Source organism: Solanum verrucosum, unplaced genomic scaffold (genome assembly GCF_900185275.1).
Source record: "Solanum verrucosum unplaced genomic scaffold, falcon-dt-bn FXZP01000112.1, whole genome shotgun sequence".
Taxonomy (NCBI): Eukaryota; Viridiplantae; Streptophyta; class Magnoliopsida; order Solanales; family Solanaceae; genus Solanum; species Solanum verrucosum.
Genome location: NW_026020441.1, coordinates 3,099,896 through 3,121,649, shown reverse-complemented (window position 1 = coordinate 3,121,649; position 21,754 = coordinate 3,099,896). Strand labels below are relative to the sequence as shown.

Here is a 21,754-nt window from a genome sequence, read left to right as displayed (position 1 = left end):
ATGTTCTGGCACATTTTAAACTAACAAAGGTACAATTTTGCTCCTTCAAAGTACACAATAGAAAACATAACTCAAACGACCCTTCATAAGATTGGCATAAAAAACATAACTCAAACGACTTTTCATAAGATTGGCATGTATGTGCAAGCAACAATGTGGCACCTAGGAAATACAAAGTTGAGTTGGAAAGGAAGCAGGTTAATTTTGGAAAATATCAGTCTCTGATAATGGTCTACGGATGAATAAGATGAACCATAGAAAGTGTATGGACAGTAGGAGAGATCGGTAGAAATAATTCAGACTTTGTGAATTTTTGGACTTGAACTTGGGTCCTACAGACTGGCTTTACGAGCCGTAGAAGGGACGACGGCCCGTAGAAGGGTCCTGTGGAAATTACTTTGTATTTTGACCCAGTACTTGACTCTATGGTTGACCATGATGGTCTACGGACTGTAGGTTAGAAACGTAGGAGTCACCCGACAGTTTTAAAGTAAGAACGTTTTGGCCTTTTCCTATCCATTTACCCCCTAAAGTATGTCATTTTGACCCTAAAACTACCCTTATAACTGATTTTACTCTTCAAAAATATCTCATTCCTTCTCATTCACTCACAACCCCAAATTCCCCCAAGTTTTCTTCTCCAAAATTCTCCCAAGGATCTTCAAGTAAAATGAAAGTTTTATTTTTAAGCTAAATAAGATGGAAGTTTTATTTTCAACTAGATTAATGAAAGTTTTATTTTTAATCTAAATAAGATAAAAATTTATGTTTAAGCTAAATAAGATGAAAGATTTACTTTTAAGTTAAATAAGATGAAAGTTTAATTTTAAAAATATACGGAACAATCATGGAAATGCACACACAAAAAAATTTAAGCTAAATAAGATGATTTTTTTTTTCTTTTGAAGAATGAATAACTAAAGCTTGCAAAGAAAATGTCAAAAAAACTAAATAAGGTGGAATATATTTTTATAAACAAAGAACTTATTCTTAGAAATTTTGCAAATGAATATAAGTTTGAATATAACAAACCAAACAAATAATAAAAATTAATCTCAACATAATTTATCCGGTATAACTTGTATTCCATTTGGTTTGTATTGAGCCTTACAAATAGCCAATAGGTCTAATTTTAACGCATGAAACCTCAAGGGTTGTAGGGGTCGTTTGGTAGAGTGTATAAGAATAATGCAAAATAGGGTGTATTAGTAATGCTTGCATTAGTAGTGCTTGCATTAGTTATGTCTGCATTATTTCTTATACACTGTTTGGTTTGATGTATTAGAAATAACAAATCTTGCATAATGTCTATTAAAAAGATGTATGTTTACAAAAATACCCTTCACACTTTATTTCTTTGTACACTTCCTTTGCAACAAGGTTCTTTGCTAAAACATTATTTACTCCTATTTTTTTTTTCAAATATAAAATTAAATAGTTGTTACTATATTGAAATAAGATTAAAAAAAAAAAAAAAGAAGAAGAAGATGCCAGCTCCATTATTACTAGATTTCCCAAATGAATTTCATCAATGAGGTCAATTTTTTTTTTTGGTAACCAATGTAAAATATTACCATTACCACAAAATACCAATACAAATAAAGAGCACCCATTTCTGATATCAGAAACTAGGCCTCCAACAAACAAGAAAACTAACTACTAAGTAATCGAATAAACCGTTTACATTTTTGTGCTTTCCTTGAACTACTGAAGAACTGTACTCTCTCTATAATCTCTTTTTTTATCTGAGCTACTGCCTCCTCTGTATGTACATGCTTCCCTTTAAACTTTTTCCAGTTTCTTGCAAGCCATGTGTGGTAGAGAATAGCCCCACATATAGCTGCAAATGTCTCTTTCTGAAACTGTTTCCAATGCTTCCTTTTTGTTCTCTCCAAAACCTGTTTAATCCCATTGTTTGTCATTGTTATGCCTGTCCACTGTGTTATCCCCTGCCATACATCTTTTATCCATTTAAATTCACATATCACAACAATAATAATTGCAAATCTCTTTTTGTAACTAAACACTCGTAACATTTTCACATAAATTGGGACATAGTAAATATTTGAGACGTACGAACAAAATCATCTACATCTTATTAAAAAACGAAAAATTACAAATGACAATTCGAATTTGTACAGCAGAATTGTCATAGAGCCTTGGCGATAGAAGCACCAAAGTGATTCTGCTTATTTCCTAGTGGAACAACCCATTTATAATCAGCATGATGATGCCTGCACCTAAACGAGCCTGGATGGATTGTTGGTGAACAAATACTCTTCTTCCCCATTCCAGCACCAGCAACTACTCCTCTGCTTCCAGTTGATGATTCTGCAGTTGCCTGTAGAGGAACATGTTCCCTTGCAATACCAGCCATGTATATGTTCCTTTATTGCATTAAACTTCCTCCAATACCAACTACTATCAATAGGTGCCCTGTGACTCCATATCAAGGTTTCCTCTCTAAGATAAATTCCATGTACCCATTTTACCCACAAGGTTTCCGTATTCATTACAATCTGCCATATTAATTGTCCCACTGATGCAATGTTCCAGCTGCTAATGCCAGAATCATTTACTTTTCTTTCTTAAATTTAGAAAGGAGGTGGCGAGAAGAGAGAGCTCGTAACTCCCTTCCCCCAAAACAGAAAAAAACGAAAGAGGATCAACCAATCAATGATCAGCTGGATCTCAATACCAAACTAGTGAGCATCACAGCAGCTATGAACCATCAACTCATAGAGAAATTAACAAAGAAAAACAGAAATACAAGACAGATTAAAGAACTGTCATAGCAGCTATATAATTGCATTTCAGAATCTCAAAATTAAATGGCTGCACGAGAATTTGAAGAGCTGTAACGACAACTATATAATTACATCTACACTTAGCATTGACACAAGAGTTGAGATATTTTGATAAAACTTAGTTACACAAAAAGATTTAACATGCTCATACGCACATTAATAATCAGAGATGTCAAAATATGCCACTGTTGTCACACTTCGAAGTGATTTCAAGCAAAAATTACTAAACTAGTGTAGCCACTTATATCACAAGTTCACCGTACTTCAAAGTTTATCATGGACAGCCATCCACATCATTGTCTGACGATCATGTTCACCCATACATAAAAATAATTCCATCTTTTTGTCGTCTTTACAGAGAATCATTGCAGCTTTTATACGTTGCTCTGTGGTGTACAACTCAAATACAGGGGATTCAAGGATAGAATAAACTTGACCACGAACATCAGATCGATCACGATCCCCCATCTTTTCAATCAAGGAACCAATTCTTTTGTCTTGACTTTCAGTAAAATTTTTCATAACTTCCATCATACCCTTAAGAAATGTCTCACTATCATCCTCTACTATTTTTTTCCTTTTCTTGCTTTTCTCTTTCTCGTTAACATTAGAAGATGATCTTTTAGAATACTCACCTTGTTTATGACTTTTTCGGGATCCAGCATGTTCATTTTCAGAACCAGCAACATTTTCTCCTTCATTAAATACGCTAGGTCCAGTGACATTTTCAGCTCCAGTAAGTGAACTAGGTTCGGTGAAATCTTCAGCTGTAGCAAATCCACCTTGTCCAGTGACATTTTCAGCTTCTTCAGTACCAACTTTAGAGCTATAGTAAGCATTTTCTTCTTCTTCTTCATCATCATCAAGATCAACATCAATAGGAAATCCCAAACTCATGTCATTAGAATGTTGTGGAGCTTGACTCTTTTGAATTTCTTCAGTAGCATCTAGCGGCCCTTCAGCGAACTCTCCTGTTGCTCTATCCTTACCAAAGATTTCTTCCCAATCCTCAAATAGTGGCCATTTCTTAGTATTCATTTTCTTGGCTTGTGGATCAATCTAGAAAATTAAAAAATAAAATAGAACAATATGATATTAATTAACTGTAAAAGGATCTAAAGAGAGGCTAAATGCTACTGTATATGTGATGATAACAATTTACTTGATCACTAGTTTAAAGGCACATCAACTATGAATAATTAAAGGAACTAATAAGGAAAGTACCATATGAAATAACAAAAATATATTAATTACCTTTATAAAGTTAATCCAATGTTTTGGATCGTCAACTATTATAGTTCCATCACTATATTGAAATCCCAAACCACTTCGAGTCTTCAGCAAAGCTATACACAACTTAATACACAATATAGTGTATAACTTATGCTTGCATTAGTTATACATGACATAAAAAAGTGTACCAAACAAGGTATTACTAATACACACACCTAATGCATGCGTTATTTTTTTTCTTTTGAAGAATGAATAACTAAAGCTTGCAAAGAAAATGTCAAAAAAACTAAATAAGGTGGAATATATTTTTATAAACAAAGAACTTATTCTTAGAAATTTTGCAAATGAATATAAGTTTGAATATAACAAATCAAACAAATAATAAAAATTAATCTCAACATAATTTATCCGGTATAACTTGTATTCCATTTGGTTTGTATTGAGCCTTACAAATAGCCAATAGGTCTAATTTTAACGCATGAAACCTCAAGGGTTGTAGTGTATAATTGTGTAAGGAATATATTGCGAGTGGTCTCTCTTCTTTCAGCCCCTCTACAGTCAAAACCCATTCCTATCATCTCTTTCTCTGCGAAACCCTAGTAACTGCTACTCCTGCCCATCATGGCGACCAACTCCCCGAACCTCGAATGTCGAATGTACGAAGCCAAGTACCCTGAAGTAGACCAAGCTGTGATGATACAGGTGAAAAGCATGGCTGACAGCGGCGCCTACGTTGCCCTTCTAGAGTACAATAACATAGAAGGAATGATCCTTTTCTCTGAGCTCTCTCGTCGTCGTATTCGGAGTATTAGCAGTCTTATCAAAGTTGGACGCATCGAACCGGTTATGGTTCTTAGGGTTGATAAGGAGAAAGGATATATCGATCTCAGTAAACGAAGGGTTTCTGAGGAAGATATTTCGGCTTGTGAGGAGAGGTATAATAAGAGTAAGCTTGTTCATTCAATCATGCGTCATGTTGCTGAAACCATGGGAATTGATCTGGAGGTTAGATAATTTCTCAAATTCCTTTTTTTTTGTTTTACTTTGGTCCTACAGAAAGTTACTACTATCTCTTTTTAATTTCATATATATGAAGGAATTAATCTGGATATTGGATTTTACATTTTGTTTCAATTTTTTGTATAATTCGTGATAATGGATGGAAAAAATTAATGTAAGGGATGAGGAATTAGCTTGGTTTAGAAGACATGGTATCTAAGTTTAAAATTTGGAATAGTTTAATGAATTTGAATTATTGTAATATCTGTAAATGGGAAATGTGTCAGGTATACAAAGGGAGCAAAACATTTGGTTCAATTGGGAATTTCTATTGAATATGAGGCCTATGGATAGTAGAAATTATTGAAGTGCGAAGCAAATGACTGAGTTAGTATTGTTGATTTGACATTTTCTTGCACTCCCATTCCGAGCTTTGAACGGTGTACTGTCCTAAAGATAAACAATAAATCTAAAGAAGAGTTCATGCGAAATGATTAGGTGGAATTGTTCTGCTTATTTTTATGCAGTATGATGAAATGGAATTCTCTTAGAAGAACTCAGAGAAAGGAAACTGGGGTTTGGCAAAAAATTTAGCTATGAGTCTTGTCCTTTGAGCCATGTCTCTTAGGGGTTGTTTGGTGTCGTTTGGTGTGAGGGATAAAAAATAATAGTGATGGGATAAAAAAATTGTATCTTGTTTGGTTGCCTTGTTTGGGATAACTTATCCCACCATTTATATCATAGTGATGGGATAAGTTATCCCATATACATGGTGGGATAAGTTATCCCAGGATAACTTGTTCCCAACCAAACGACCCCTTACAGATTAAGGATAGACGTACATGAAAGATCCTCTAAGATTACAGTTGTCAGATTAAGGATAGACGTACATGAAAGATCCTCTAAGATTACAGTTGTATGTATATTTATAAAAGTAAAGAAAGAGTTTAAATTCATGTTTTCCATTTCAGTTTTGTTTGTGGATCCCATCCGATTGATTTCTCTTCTTAGGTGTACATGGCTCTTCTAAGATAACAGTTGTATCATATAAAAGAAAATTTGAGTTTAAGTTTATGTTTTCCATTAAGTTACCTATTTGAAAAAAAAAAGTTTATGCTTTCCATTATCAGTTTGTTTATGGGTACCATCCAATTGATTTCTTTTCTTAAGAACTCCAGTTTGATATAGAGATGTGTAGAATACATGGATTTGCAAAAAAATATGTTTCACAATTTATTCTGTCACATTATTGTGAAGTTTGGGCGATGTTAACTTTCTATTGATTTAGTTCTTTGGGTAATGCTTTACTTCAAGGACAAGCAAGAACTGGAAGTGTAATCTTTGCATTTTAGGGAGTTCATAAGTGCAGAAAAACAGTTGATGTTACTGCAATTGGATATCTTCCATGGTCAATGTAGGGTTTCAAGATATTATTTGTGAATTGCATTGAAGGGGCAAGAGGCTTTTTTCTGCTGGTGTAATGGTCTGGGCCTGCTGGATTGGTGGTGGTATAGAGTGTTGAAGAAGTTCTAATAAAAGTTGTATGAAATTTATCTGGTTTTAGCTAGTCAAGTGTGAACATAGACTTGCTATCACTTTCTTCAATATGGGTATTTTACCAGTTACTTTTCTCTGCCTTACTGCTTTGTAACTGGGAGTGCCTAAATATACTATACTCTATGTAATGCCTTAGGCCTTAGCATGAAGGAGTTTGTTACTTTCATTTGCTCTTTTTCTCGTTTGTTGCCCTTGTTATATGTTGTCTTAAGTGGACTATTCGTCCTTGCATCTCTGATGATTTCTGCCTAAAATTTCACGAAACGGGTGTGACTGCTTTTTTTTCCATGTGCCCTTGGCCATGCAAACTAGTTTGCATGTTAATTAGAACTTCTGCTGCTTTTGAGGGAATGCCCATTTATCCCCTCTTTTCTTTTCTCTCTGAGGAATGAGTTGCCAGGAACTGCTTTTCCTAAATTTGGTCATGTTCTGTGGGAAATGCAATTACTTGCTGTTTGAGATATAAGAGAATATTCAACATTGTTTCATCAACAACATACCCAGTGAGGTCTGTGGAGGGTGTGTACACAACCTTACCCCTAGTCCCCTACCTTAGTTGGGGTAGAGAGGAACATTCATTATTGTTTATTGAGAAAAATGCATATCCATGTAACACTACTGAAATTTTTTCCTCTTCTAAAATCCCTCTCCAGTAGAACTTTGAGTTTTACTCTTTAATTTCTATTAATCATTGGGCATGTTAATTGCAGGACTTGTATATTCATGTAGGTTGGCCTTTGTATAGAAAATATGGTCATGCTTTTGAGGTGAGAATTTGTATCGATTTCCAAATATTTCTTTTCCCTCTTCTGATTGGCAAGATTCATCATGAAATTCTTGGTTTTGATTTCTAGGCATTCAAATTGGTTGTCAGTGATCCAGATTCAATACTTAATTCCCTCACTCGTGAAGTCAAAGAAATTGGTCCTGATGGGAAGGAGGTAGGTCTTTTGTCATATCATTTTCTAGGTTTATTTCGTCCAATGATGTCTAATAATATTTATTGTCTTATCTTATCTTCTCTAGGTAACTAAAGTTGCTCCTGCTTTGTCCGAGGAAGTTAAAGATGCATTGGTAAAGAATATTAGGAGAAGAATGACTCCACAGCCATTGAAGATTCGAGCAGATATTGAGATGAAATGTTTTCAGTTTGATGGTGTTCTTCACATTAAGGTTTGTACATTTGGCATCATCATTTTCATGTTATTATCTATTTCTTTAACCAGTTGGTATCACTTATGCAACAATAACCCAGTGTGTACCCACCTGTGGGGTCTGGAGGTTGCATTTTCTTTATGCTGGTGTTGTTCAATAAAATGATACCACTACCTGTCAAAAGGGGATTTCTTTTCTCTAGTGGTTACATTTTGTTTGTAATGTTAGCCTGTTTTTGATGATTTTTTTCACGTCTGGTGCAGGAAGCTATGCGGAAAGCTGAGGCTGCTGGTAATGATGATTGCCCTGTTAAAATTAAACTTGTTGCTCCTCCAGCATATGTGCTCAATACTCAGACTCTTGACAAGGTAACTAACTGTTTATTGCATATAATTATGGTAGCCTGTTTTACTTGAGTAAAATGCTTTTAGTCTTCACCTTTTAAAAATATCAGTTTGATTTGTGCTTGGGACTTTTTATTGTTCCGAGGACATTATGGTCAACCACATGCAGTATATGTTTGTTCCAGTTTAAAGGTACATTATTTATTTAGATAGACTGCTTGTTATGTGCAATTACCTCCTTCACCTTATTTTTGCTTAGGAGACTCTTTTTCTCTTGGCTCTCTACTTTATCTTAGCTGTTGCATATCCAATTCCTGTTTTATGAGTAATGCTTCCACTTACCTATTACAGTTTTATGGTCAAACAAGAAGGATGTCTGTTTGGATAATACTCACTGCTGTTGTTTTCTAGTACGCTCTAGTTGGATCCCTTATGCTTAGTATGATCCTTCAATGACCACCTCTTCTATTTCGTTTTTTTTTTCTCCCCAGTCTTCTCCACCACAGGATGATTCCGAAAAATCTTTTGGCTCTCTTTGTTTTTCCTGTGCTTATTTTCAAGTTAGGTGGTGAATGAATATCAACTTGACAGGATCATACTTTTGACTGTCATTTCTCTCTCAAGTGTGCTGTCACCTTTCAATGTGTTTTCCTTGTCTCACGCATCAACCATAGTTAATGTTAAAGGCTTAAAGATACTTCTAGGATTAATCTTTTATGTTGCTCACTGCTGGAAAGTGAAAAAAAGGATGGAAAATTACTTCGGTGGGCAATCGTTGAGCATAGTTCCTTCAAAAAATTCCAATTTGAGGAGAATGAACCTTCCTAAAAATCACAAGAGTAACGCAATCAATTCCCACTAGTTTCTTAACTGGTCAGAACTCACAAGTATAATCAGCTTAATCTTATATGCTAGACTAGGGGTGGGCATGATATGGGGAAACTTCAGTTCATGTAATTTTGGTTTTTGATTATTAAAAGTACTATACCATTACAATACCTAATTGATTCGGTATTAAAAATACTTCTATTGTTAATCAATTACAATAAAAGCGCATTTCAATTAGGATAGAGTAGTCAAAGTACCAATCTCTAAATAAATAATTTTTGTTATACTATTTTATATATTTTCTAATATTATAATAATATATATGGATTTTATATTTAACTATATACTTCGATACGGTATTTGGTATTTCAGTATTTTTTTAATAAATACCGTACCAAAATTTGAGTTGAGGGTTTATTGGAAACAACCCCTACCCCACAACGGTAGGGGTAAGGTTTGTGTAAACCCTCCCCCTGACCCCATTTGTGGGACTATTACTGGGTATGCTGTTATACCGAATACCAACAAATTTTAAAATGCTTACCAAAACCATAATACCAAAATGCAGTATCAAAAATCTCAGTTTTGATATGATGGTAATTTGGTATCTAGTGTACCATGCACACCATATGCTAGACCACTTCCAGCTGTTATCACTTACGAGGCTTCCACATTATGCCATTCTTATTATTATTTCTTGTCCCTAAAATTTATAATTTCAAAGGAAATTCAATTTGTTAGATTACAGATTCTATTTTATTTCTTTTGGCAGGAGCAAGGCATAGCAATCCTTACTAAAGCAATTGCAGCTTGCACCGAGGAAATAGAGCGTCACAAAGGAAAACTTGCTGTCAAGGAGGCTCCAAGAGCGGTGAGCTACCTTTTTTTTTTTAAAAAAAAAGAGTGCTTTTTTATTTTCATCATAATTGTGGAATGTGTTTCTTCATACCTTTGAGAGACCTTAATTTGATAAATGCCATAGATTAATGGGGATATGAGATTGAGATGTGAAATTTGAGACCAGATTAACCATAACACATATTGTTGGAAAATCTCTTAATAATCATGTGATTGTTGGGGCAAGAAGGGGTTCTGTATCACAGATGCCATACTTGATTATTATGTTTACTTTGAAATTACTTCCGAACTAGTATAGCATGGTCCTTGATACATATATGTGGATGAAAATATGTATATTTAATTGAATAAAGTGCTCCTTCGATTTGTCTCTCTTTGCAAGGCACTGCTAGTGCTCCAGATGCTGACTTATTGAGACCGTCGTCATAATAGTTGATTCTAAAATCTCTAATTTGGTTTTGATTGCAATAGTATGTGGATGTACATGGGCAAAAGTTTTACAGTTAATAAAGGTCCAATCCTGATAATTTTAAATTATTAAGGACTTGTTTTAGGTTTTTGAATAAAACACTAATTGGGGAGAATTACATTATTCAACATATCAATTATAACTGAATATTGTGCGAGTTAGACCCCGTACATGGTCCTAGGAGAGTTTTGGAACATTGAATTGACTGGGGAATGGAACAATCTAATAAGGAACAAGATTAAAAGAAATGTATACATTCTCTGGCTATCTTTTTTTTTAATTTACTTTTCTTGCTTTCTGTATCTTGTTCTGTTATTCTTATTTCTTCTGTGGTGATTCTGATGTGACTTGTCTTTTCAGGTGAGTGAACGGGAAGACAAATTGCTTGCTGAACAGATGGCTAAGCTCGGCCGTGAAAATGAGGAGATCAGTGGTGATGAAGATAGTGAAGAGGAGGAAGATACAGGGATGGGAGAAATTGACGTGGAGAACTCAGGAACTGGAATTAGAGAGTAAAAATTGCGGCTTGTTTGAACTTGGATAGCACATTCTTCACAGATGCAGCTCCTACAGAACCTACCTCACCTTTTTTTCATTTCCTTTATTAGCCCTTAGTTTACTTTGGCAATTTTCCTTGACAAGCATTTAGTTTTTACATAAAATCAATCTTGCAATTTAAGTTTGTGCGGCTGTTTGATAATTCCAATCTTATTATACATTTTGCAATGAGAATGAACAACTCTACACCTTGTCATCTCAATTTTTCTTCTGTCACAAGTATATTTTGGAATAGCTATTCCATATAGGCGGGTTTAATGTTGAGCAATGGTTATGATAGAGCTAGTGAATGGAAAGCTTCAGTTTGTCGTATTTTTGAGAAGCTTAGAAAGTCATGCAATGTGTTATTATTTAACTGATGAATGCGTTGAGATATCGTTTGTAGTAGAAAATTCTGCTTCTTCCTGCATATGCTCCACTAGTGTAGTAAATTAAGCTCAAGCAGGTGCCAGTGAACTAGGTTCGTTTATATTTTAGCTCAGTTCAGCTTGCCTCATCGGTTCTGGTTGTAACTTGGTTTGGCCAGGTTTCGATTAGAGTTTGGTTAGACTCAGTTTGGCTTTGATAAAATTAGGCCAGTTTGACTGAGCTTGAGATGAGACTAAATGGAATCACATGATTAGTGAGGATCCATACAACTAGCCCTAATTAGGTTGGGTTTTGTTGTGCGACTGTGGAAGTTAAATTTGATGTTAAATATTTATTAAACTCTATTAGGATTTGACTACTTGCGTAAAAATTTAAACTAGAAAAAAAAAATTATAAATCAATCTCATTGGAATCTAAACACTATTAAGTAGTTTTTATATTTTTCCTAATCAATTAGTAGTTTATGTGCATCAACTTTTCTGAAGTTGTAACACTACACACGATAGCAAAAGCTATAAAGACTTTTCGCCTTTGCTCCAGATGTGTTTTACCATACCAAAGCTGGTCTCTAGCTCGACCCAAATTGGTATCGTAGCAAGCTTATTGAGTTTGGTTTGGCTCGGGCTCTTACTCAACTTGATATTGTAGTAAGCTCGGTTGCTCGAAGCATAGGCCTATTTAATATATCATCATTTGGAATTGTTTGTGATTTGGTTACTATATATCAAGCTTCTACAAGCTCATTTTTTCTTTCCTCAAGAGGCATATTTTCGTTTCATAGCAGTTTGGTTTCATCCTTCTCTGAGTCCTTTCCTTTTGTGCTTCTATGCTCAAGGGGAGAGAGAGCGTGGTTGTTTCTCATTTGATCTGTCTTTGCTTCAGGGGTTAGTTGCGGGCTAAAGTTTCACCACTATAGTAGCGGCTAGCTCACCAACTGATAGAAATGCTGCTTCAGCAGAAGAAAAAGGCAGCTACATTCTAAAGAAAAGCAACAAGCAAAATTTACTACACTTTGCTAATGACAAAAGTAAAGACACTAGCTTCAAAGCCACTCCAATGTAACTTCCATATATGATCGGTGTCTCTTTCAGGACCTAAGGAGTCATTTGTGCAAAATATTGAACACGAGGCTCAGGTCTTTGCACTAGAGTGCAGTATCCTTGTCACTCTCTCAGTCGCTTGAACTCAAAAGCTGATATTTCCAGATAGCGAACGTGATAGGGTCCTTTACAAGATGCAGAATTCACAGTAAACACCATCCTTAAATTCCTAATCTTTTCATCAGGTTCTTTCTAGTACATGCTAAATAGGATTCACTAGAATGAAGATAGTGACCTATGCTCAAATTTTCAGTCATTCCATCACTTACTCTGTTCTTTTGTAAGTTTGTCTCTGGTGACATCTATGATACTCTAACTCCTTTCCTCCCTTGTGGGCTAATGATTGTCAATCTAACTGAAATGTAAGGCAACACTTATGGTAGCGTTAGCAAGAATGGTATCAGCATTTTAATGACATCAAGTCTCCGGATACTAATAAAACCACCAGCTACTTCCCAAATGAGATGTGATGGAACTGGAGGCTGCAGCCACTTCTCCATCAGTGAGGATTTGAGGAAACAAATCTTGAAGGTTTATTGATAACCAGAAGGCAGGAAAGACTTTATCCAGAGTTCAATCACATACCAAACAAGAAATACCAGCAAATAATCAATGTAAGTTGATTTTCCTGTCAGTTCACACTCTTATTGAACCATAAAACTTGCATTACAAGAACACAAATTGCTTATATTTAATACTGAGGCATGAGTTGGGGATCAAATCAACTCATGCTATACACTACAATAGGGTCACAGGGAAAGGAATGATTGTGGGAATGGATCATTTAACTTATAAAAAGGACTCCCCAAACGGAGTCATAATTCACAAAGCCGAAAATGAACAAATACTGCTTGAAGTGTCGTTCATAAGTGTTCCATTGCCAGCTGAAACGATCCGGGAATAGCAACCAACTTCATCCCTATAAGAATAAGTTTGTTGAGTGGTGGCACCACCAGATAGAACATCATGATCTTGAACGACCATCCAACCATTGCATTTCTGCCGATTTATCAAGGAGATTGATAAATCCCCAATGGACTTCCTCTCCCTCCATTCATGGTCTAGGTCAGTAAGCATCAAGCTTGTATCATTCTCTGATGAAGGCGAATTCTTAGTGGTCATACTAAGTGGATATGTCTTTTTCGTAGTGATCCGAGAAATCGTGATACCTGTATCAGACAGTACACTTACTATAGTCTCTTCTCTCACATTCTGTCTTACCCTTTTTTCAGTACCATTAAGATAGAACTTAATCTTATTCTTAAATTTCACTTCTCTAGAAACTATTGTGGTTAAATTTCCTGAAGTTGAATTCACCCACCCTGAAACCTTGCTCTTCCTCTTCATCTCAATCTCACATGACCCATCAAGTCCTCGAAAGCTTGACAATCGCTCAATGTTAAACTTAGGAGTACCATAATCAAGAACTTTAGCCTGAACTTCACATGGCAATGCACAATTATCTACCCATAGATGCAAACTCCCATCCACTAACCAAAATGGGATACTATCCGCCACTCCAAGACTCAAAAAGTGGGATTTATCATCAAGCAAAAGCCCCAAAAAGGGCGTTAAATCAATATCATAAGAAGGAAGATCAAAGGCACCAATTGAAACCACTGGTTCCCAGAACAAAGGATTGATTCCTCCTGTGAAAACCACCGGAAATGGTACCAAAGATCCCACCAAATTCTCATCTATCTTCAACAAAACCTCCCTATATGCTCCATGTCCTCTCTTTGTGGTCAAATTATTCATCTTTATATATGAATCCGGTGGATTAGAGTACCAAAACTCATCATTCCCATGAAACGATACATAAATCTCCATCACAGCTTTATAAGTATTCCTAGGAATCACAACATTTTGCCCATACGATCCCGATTCACTCTCAATTCGAAACCAAAGCCCATTATCTCCATTAGCCGATACAGGCAATATCAAATCCGCTGGTCGGTCATCTGAACCCAGCAAACTTCCCATTTTGCTCGCTCCCATTGAAATCAGATTATCCACATAATCATCCAATTGAACCCCCGTAAGATTCTTAGCATCATAGTATAAAAAAGTAACATTCACATGATACACACCAGTAAAAATATCATTAACCAGATTTTCCAGCATAACAGAAAGAGTAATATTCTCCTTAACAAGAATCGAACTGTACTTGGTGACATCTTTCGCAACAGTCCAGTAAATTCCGTCATCGTTGGGCTCAGCAGTGCTGGTACGGAGAAGCTCAGCGCCGTCTAACCAAACGGCGGCAATACGGTCATACTGCTCCCCTTTGCAAGATGCTTTGAACTGGAGAACCACATGGGTCCATGAGCAATTGAGGGGAGGGGAGTAAGGGACGGAGACAGGTGGAAGGCCATATGTGTTACCGAAATTGTGGGTGAATGAGGGATGAGAGCAAGATGGAGTGAGGTTAGTGAAGGGTAATGGGTGAGTGATTTCGATGTATGGATGTGGATTACTGGTGTGGGGAAGAGTGTGTTTGAGGAAATGGGAATGGTGGTGTGGTAGTGATGAGGAAAATGGGGCAATGAAGATGATGATGAAGAAGAAGAGAGAAGTAGTATTAATGGAGGTGCGCATTCTGGTAGGAAATGAAGAATCTATTGAGTTTGGGTTAGCAGAAGAGAAAGAGCAGAAGCTGAATTGGGGGTTTGACTTCTACACAATTCTCAATATATTGTAAGTACTACAACAGTCCAGCTTATACGCAAAGCCAGTAGCTCACATGTCCAAGTTTTTAACTAATAGAGCAAATATATAATTTACTGCCTGTTTTATTTATCACTACTGATTTAGAGGTAAGTTATATCGGTGTTAAATCTTGCATAAATAATAATATCATGTTTGATAGTTGAATATGAGGTAAATTGTAATTAATACATGAATAACAAAACACTGCATTACTCTATAATAGATATCAAAGAATCCAAAGGATTTAATTGGATGATTTTTAAATGAAAAAAAATAAATAGAATAGAGACTTTTGGGCAACAAATCTTTGTTTGAATGATTACCAAGTGACAAATTATGTGATGAACCTTCACTTGAATACTGTGCGAGTCATAACATAAAAAAAATTCTTTTTCTCCACCTGAGACAAAGTCTTCTGCTTGATTTAAGCTGTCTCGTCGAGTTACTGGATCAATCAAAACTGAACATTTGACAAAATTTTAATTGATTTATTGGAGTATGTCACTTGAAGACTTTGACTAATTTTTACCTTTACTTGACAACCTCAGAATTTGGTGAAAAAGAAGAAGAAGACAACCTCATAATTTAATCACATAACAATTTTATTAATTTTTAATTTGACGTAGCACAGAGTACCACTTGATTCTGTTGATCCGTAACCAAAAGAAAAGTCGTTAACTTAGGACTTAAATTTTATACAGACTTGAACAATGTAGAACTTCAAAGATTTGTTGGAAAGGCAGGAAATTTATAGTTTGTTCATATTACTTGAATCACCTGATATTATACATATATTCATTAAAGTTGTACATCTGCATAGCCAAAAATCAAGATACGGAAGATGGCGAATTTGAAGGAATTACAGAAAGCACTGCACCCTCATCAACAAGTAGCTGCGTTATTTCTTCATAACCCAAAAATTTAGAAACAGAAAGTGGAGTGGCACCTTTCTTGTTCTTGGCATTTACATTGGCTCCTCTGTTCAGCAGCACTTCTACCGTCTGTGCACATCCGCCTTCGACTGCCATTTGCAGCGGAGTGTGACCTTCTATGTCCTGACATTCCAAGTCGGCTCCAAATTCAGCCAATATCATTACTGCGTCTTTTTTCCCTTTAATAGCTGCCATGTGAAGTGCTGCTAGACCATATTGATCGTGGAAGTTGGTGGTTGCTCCCTTTTCGAGAAGAGTTTCGAGTAGCTGAAGGTCTCCACGCCTTGCTGCATGTAGAACTGCTTCTCCTCTTTCGAGTATTGTAACGACTACTCCCTGATAATATTACACATGAAATTTTGAAATTGTTTTACGATATTTCCAGAAAGGTCACTATAATTGCAATGAAACTAGACTTCATACACATTAGACATGGCAAATTTTTGGGCAGGCCTAATAGATTAAGGGGTGATAGACAGGGTAAATCACGGATCCGCCTTTGCACCAGACTGTTTGCACCTAGTTTGAATTCCATTATGTGAGCATTTAGCAAAATAAAGATGCATGTATTAACAATTTTATGAACTTGGATACAGAAGGTAACAAAAATAACTCATTTTAAATTTAAAACGCAGCCTGAGATCCAAACATTCTGCAATAACTTCATTTTGAAGATATTGAGTTGGGGACCTCGATAATTACTAGATATTTACTCCCTTTCTTTCATCTTCATCATCTGTTCTACAAATAGCGACATCTCTTATATTTGAAAATTTGAAATTTTCGACTTCCCATTTACGGCAATAACATGTGTTGTAGTCATTGAAATGTCAAGACACACTTCTAAGTTCAAATAATGCAGTAATGCTTCCATAAATTTCTGTCTTGTCAAATACTCTGTTTAGTCCATTTCATATGTGATTTTTTTTATTTTTTATAATCTATAATTAATAAGTGAATTGTTGTAGCTTTTTAAATATATTAAAGAATAAGTAGTAACTTCTTTTTCTTTCACGAATATGTCATATCCAAATAATTCAATTAATATGAACGAGTATGATGTGTCAACCATGAAACAAAAAAATTGGGGACGTGGGACTTACGTGTCCCTTAGCTCTGGCGATATCAAGAGCTGAACGCCCAAGATGCAATTCAGTGAGAGTAGGGTCAGCACCCATTTCAACAAGCATCTTCACCATTGGACAGTCGCCATTAGCAGCAGCTCTGAACAAAGCTGTTCGACCATCTTTGCTTCTCGCATCCACTTGCGCACCTGCATCTATCAACGCCTTACCACTTTCCAATAACCCTTTACTCGCTGCTAAATGTAACGGCGTTCTTCCCTCCTTGTCTCTGCTATTCAACCACCTGCACCCTCCGTTCACTCTCAATAACCTCTCAATCTCTTCCCTCCGGTCATTCGCGACGGCGATATGTAACGCCGTCCATCCCTTGGACACCCATTTAACGTCGTTTGGTTCAGTACATGCGTCCACCTTCAGTCCACCTTCAATCAAAATATTCACCATGTCGTTGTTGTTATTAGGGAGCTGATTTGCTACTCGGAAGAGTGACTCTGCTTCCCGGGTTGAAAACTCGGTGAAAATGGATCGCTGCCGTTTGATAATATTCCTAACGGAATCACAATCTCCGTTACTAACGGCATGACGGAGAAGAAAAGGACCTACGAAAACCACCTTGAGTTTTATGTCATGAGTTGAACGATGCCCAATTGACTTGAACAAGGAGTTCACGATTTCGGATCGAGTCGACTCAGAAGATGAGTTGTGTTCGAGTTCGAGTTCTGACGCTATTGTTGTTCTAACGAGGAAGCGATCAGAAGGGGAGCGAGGGAAAGTGGGAGGGATTTGGGGTTGGGGCTTGAGAATCACTTGGAAAGAGGTTGAAGATAATGGTGATATTAGGCCACTGGGTGGATTGACAAGGAATTTGTGAGGAGAAGAAGTTTGAACTTTGAATGCTATTGGATAGGCTGCAGTAAGTGATCTGAGGTTCACTGTGGCTCGGCATTTGCAGCCTAGTGCAAAATCTATTCCTATTTCTGGTTCTGATACTTCCACCAATTTCTCCATCAATGATAATTTATGCTCCAATTTTGAAAGGGAATATGATTTCAAGATTCAAATTTCAAGATTGATACAGGGATATTACACAGACGTCGGGTTATATACATACAAAAACGATGCATGTGATACTAAATAATGGGTACATGTGATTTCGTGGGGACCATACACAAGAGGTTGAAGAAAAACACAAAATCGGACAAAGAGGTAACACTCATTGTTTTGACAATACGAAATGCAAGCCCTACCACTCTATTATACTTCGTTTCATTTTTACTTCTTCATTTTAGCAAACGAAGAGAAGTTTATTATTTTCATCCAATGCTATACTTATCATTAAATAACTACATAAAGTAATAGTAATCAAATCTAAATTTTTCATAGTCAAATGAAGTTAAAGATGCATTAGTCAAAAATATTAGGAGAAGGACTCCTCCCTTGAAGATTCATGGATATATAGAGATGAAATGTTTTCTGTTTGATGGCGCTCTTCATGGCATCATTATTTTCATGTTATTATCTATTTCTTGAACCAGTTGTTATCACTTATAGAGATTGCATTTTCTCAACGCTTGTGTAGTTCAATAAAATGATACCATTACTAATCAAAAGGGGAGTTTTTTTCTAGACGTTACATATTGTTTGTAATGTTAGCCTTTTTTTGATGATCTTTTTTTACGTAAATTGAACTTGTTGCTCCTCCAGCACATGTGCTCAATACTCAGACTCTTGATAGGGTAACTAACTTTTTATTGCATTTAATTATGGTATCCTGTTTTATTTGAGTAATATAGTTTTAGTTTTCGCCTTTCAAAAATATCAGTTTGATTGTGCTAAAGCTTATTTATTGTTCCAGGACATTTTTGTTAAGCACATGCAGTATATGTTAGTTCCGACTTGAAGTACATTATTTGTTCATAAAGACTGCTTGTTATGTGTTATTATTACCTTCTTCACCTAGATTTTACTTAGGAGCAGTGCCGGCTCAATGCTTATAAAAATTAGGCATATGCCTTAGGCCCCCAATTTTAGGGGGCCTCTAATTTTTACCACAATAAATTATGAGTTAATTTTTTTTATAGAAAAAAATAATTATCTAAGATAAATATATTTTTCTTAAAAATATATATATATTATTTTATTCACCTTAACCTCAATAAATAGAAGAAATCAAGAAAAAATTGTTTTGTCTTCTTACATTCTCTTCACTAACTCTCGCACTGTAATTTTCTAGACTCCTTTTATACTATAGGTAAGTTAGAGCTTTATAAAAAATATGAATAAATAGTAAAAATCATGTTTTGGATAAAGTGAATTACAAGCCTGTTTAGATTGACTTATTTTATGTGTTTTTAAATCAAAAAAAAAAGAAGAAGCTTATAAGCTGTTTTGTCAACTTATTACTTATTGAATAATGTTAACAAGTTATATAATAATTGCTAGCTAAAAGATTTTAGGCCTTTAATTGAAATTTCGCTTTAGGCCTCCAAGTACGTTGAGCCGCACCTGCTTAGGAGACTCTTTTTACTGTTAGCTCTCTACTTCATCTCAGTCCATCCCTTGAAGCCGTACCCTCCCAGTATGTGTGAGCCTTCCGCTGATTGACAGAAATGCTGGCTGGAATTCGAGACTATCCCACCATGGATATCTCCTACCACTACCTACCAGTGGATCGATTTAGGGAAATGCTGATGTTGCAATTCCTCCCATCTCGATTATGCGAGTAATCCGTGATTGATAGTTCCATTTTCCACTGATGCTGGCCGATTGGGATCCCAACAGTCGAACCCCACTGTGTTCATTCTTCACCCTCCTTCCAATGAAATCTATTCCATGGAGTTCAGAGACTGGGAAATAAAGGAGAGACCGATCGACCAACGTGAACAGATCCTTTCAGATTGAGTTCTTATTTCATGAGGAATGCTTCCACTTACCTATAAAGTCTTAAGGTCAAACAAGAAGGATGACTGTTTGGACTCATTACTGTTGCTTTCAAGGATGTTCTAGCTGGATCCCTTTTGCTTACTACGATCCTTCAAAGACCACCTCTGTTCTGTCATTTTTTTCTACCATCCACCACAGGATGCTTCCCAAATTTCTCTTGACTTTCTCTTTGGTTTTCCTGTGCTTATTTTCAAGTTTTGTGGTAAATGAATATCAACTTGATAGGATCGTTCTTTTGATTACCATTTTCTTTTCTCTCTTAAGTGTGCTGTCACCTTTTCAATATGATTTGCTTCTCTCATGCATTAACTATAGTCAAATGTTAAAGATACTTCTAGGATTAATCTTATATATTGCTTCACTGTTGGAAAGTAAAAAAGAGAATGGAAAAATACTTTAATGGACAATCGTTGAGCATAGTTCCTTCCAGAAAATCTAGTTTGAGGAGAATGAACTTTCTTTAAAATCTTAAGAGTAAAGAATAATGCATACAATTTACACTAGTTTCTTAATTGATCACAAGTATAAGCAACTAAATTTTATTTGCTAGACCACTCCAGCTGTTATCACCTATCACATTATGATTCTTGCTGGTCTCTAAAATTTATAATTTCAAAGAAATCCAACTTGTTAGATTACAGATTCTAATTTATTTCTTTTGACAGGAGCAAGACATAACAAGCCTTACTAAAGAAATTGCAGCTTGCACTGAGGAAATAGAGCGTCACAAAGAAAACTTACTGTTAAGGAGGCCCCAAGAGCAGTGAGCGACCTTTTTTTATTTTTATAATGAGCTTTTATATTTTCATCATAATGGTGGAATGTGTGCTTCTTGTTTTATTGAGAGACATTAGTTTGATAAATGCCATAGTTCAATGGGGATATGAGACTAAGAATTGCCATAACACATGTTGGTAAATCTCTTAATAATCATGTAACGGTATAGCCAAAAGTTAGGGGGTTCTATTTCACAAATGTCATACTTGATTAGCGTTTTTTACTTTGAGAGTACTTCCAATCTACTTGAACAACATGGTCCTTGATACATATATGTGGTTGGAAATATGTATGTTCAACTGAATAAAGCGCTCCTTCGATTTGTCTCTCTTTGCAAGGCGCCGCTAGACGCTAGTATCTGGAGTCTTGATGCTTGCTAGTTGAGACCATTGTCATGTAAGTTAGTTCTAAAATCTCTAATTTGGTTTTGATTGCAATAGTATGGATGTACACGGTCAAGAGTTTATAACAATTAATAAAAGAGACTTCCAATCCTGATAATTTTGAATTGTGGACTTGTTTTAGGTTTTCAAATAAAATACTACTCCCTTCGTTTCAAATTGAGTGACCTGTTTTGACTTGGCACGGAGTTTAGAAAGTAAAAAAGACTTTTGAATCGCGTGGTCTAAAATTCAAGATCTGTCAAATGTACCAAAATGTCCTTTAATCTTGTGGTTTTAAACATGACATGTGGCTGAAATAAAAATTGCTAAAAAAGGAATGGGTCATTCTTCTTGAAACAAATTTAAAAGGAAAGTAGGTCAAACAAATTGAAACGAAGGGTGTATTAAATAATTGGGGAGAACTACATTATTCAGATTATCAATTAGAACGGGAACTTGTGTGGGTTAGACCCTGTACATGTTCCTAGGAGAGTTTTGGAACATTGGATTCTCCAAATGGATTGACTGGAATTGAACACTTCAGTAAGGAACAAAATTAAAAGAAATGTATGCATCTCTGGCTATCTTCTTTTCTTTTCTTGCTTTCTGTTTTTTCGCTCTGTTATCTTATATCTTCTGTGGTGATTC

The 21,754-nt window shown here is 35.7% G+C and overlaps 3 protein-coding genes across 3 annotated transcripts; 1 reads left to right on the top strand and 2 right to left on the bottom strand.

Moving 5' to 3' along the window:
* The first annotated feature begins 4,520 nt into the window (after window positions 1–4,520).
* On the top strand, window positions 4,521–11,010 carry LOC125808391 (eukaryotic translation initiation factor 2 subunit alpha homolog). The gene is made up of 7 exons (XM_049488096.1): window positions 4,521–5,045; window positions 7,307–7,363; window positions 7,451–7,537; window positions 7,623–7,769; window positions 8,015–8,119; window positions 9,696–9,794; window positions 10,611–11,010. The coding sequence occupies exons 1-7, from the start codon at window positions 4,662–4,664 to the stop codon at window positions 10,764–10,766; spliced, it is 1,035 nt and encodes a 344-aa protein (XP_049344053.1). The 5' UTR covers window positions 4,521–4,661; the 3' UTR covers window positions 10,767–11,010.
* Window positions 11,011–12,900: 1,890 nt separating this feature from the next.
* LOC125808493 (peptide-N4-(N-acetyl-beta-glucosaminyl)asparagine amidase A-like) lies at window positions 12,901–14,875 on the bottom strand. Its single transcript, XM_049488193.1, has one exon. It carries the CDS (start codon window positions 14,873–14,875, stop codon window positions 13,100–13,102), a length of 1,776 nt encoding a protein of 591 aa, XP_049344150.1. The 3' UTR covers window positions 12,901–13,099.
* An 838-nt stretch (window positions 14,876–15,713) lies between these two features.
* On the bottom strand, window positions 15,714–18,077 carry LOC125808385 (protein VAPYRIN-like). The gene is made up of 2 exons (XM_049488090.1): window positions 17,022–18,077; window positions 15,714–16,254 (listed from the first exon to the last, which is right to left on the bottom strand). Exons 1-2 carry the CDS (start codon window positions 18,009–18,011, stop codon window positions 15,814–15,816), a joined length of 1,431 nt encoding a protein of 476 aa, XP_049344047.1. The 5' UTR covers window positions 18,012–18,077; the 3' UTR covers window positions 15,714–15,813.
* Window positions 18,078–21,754: the final 3,677 nt, after the last annotated feature.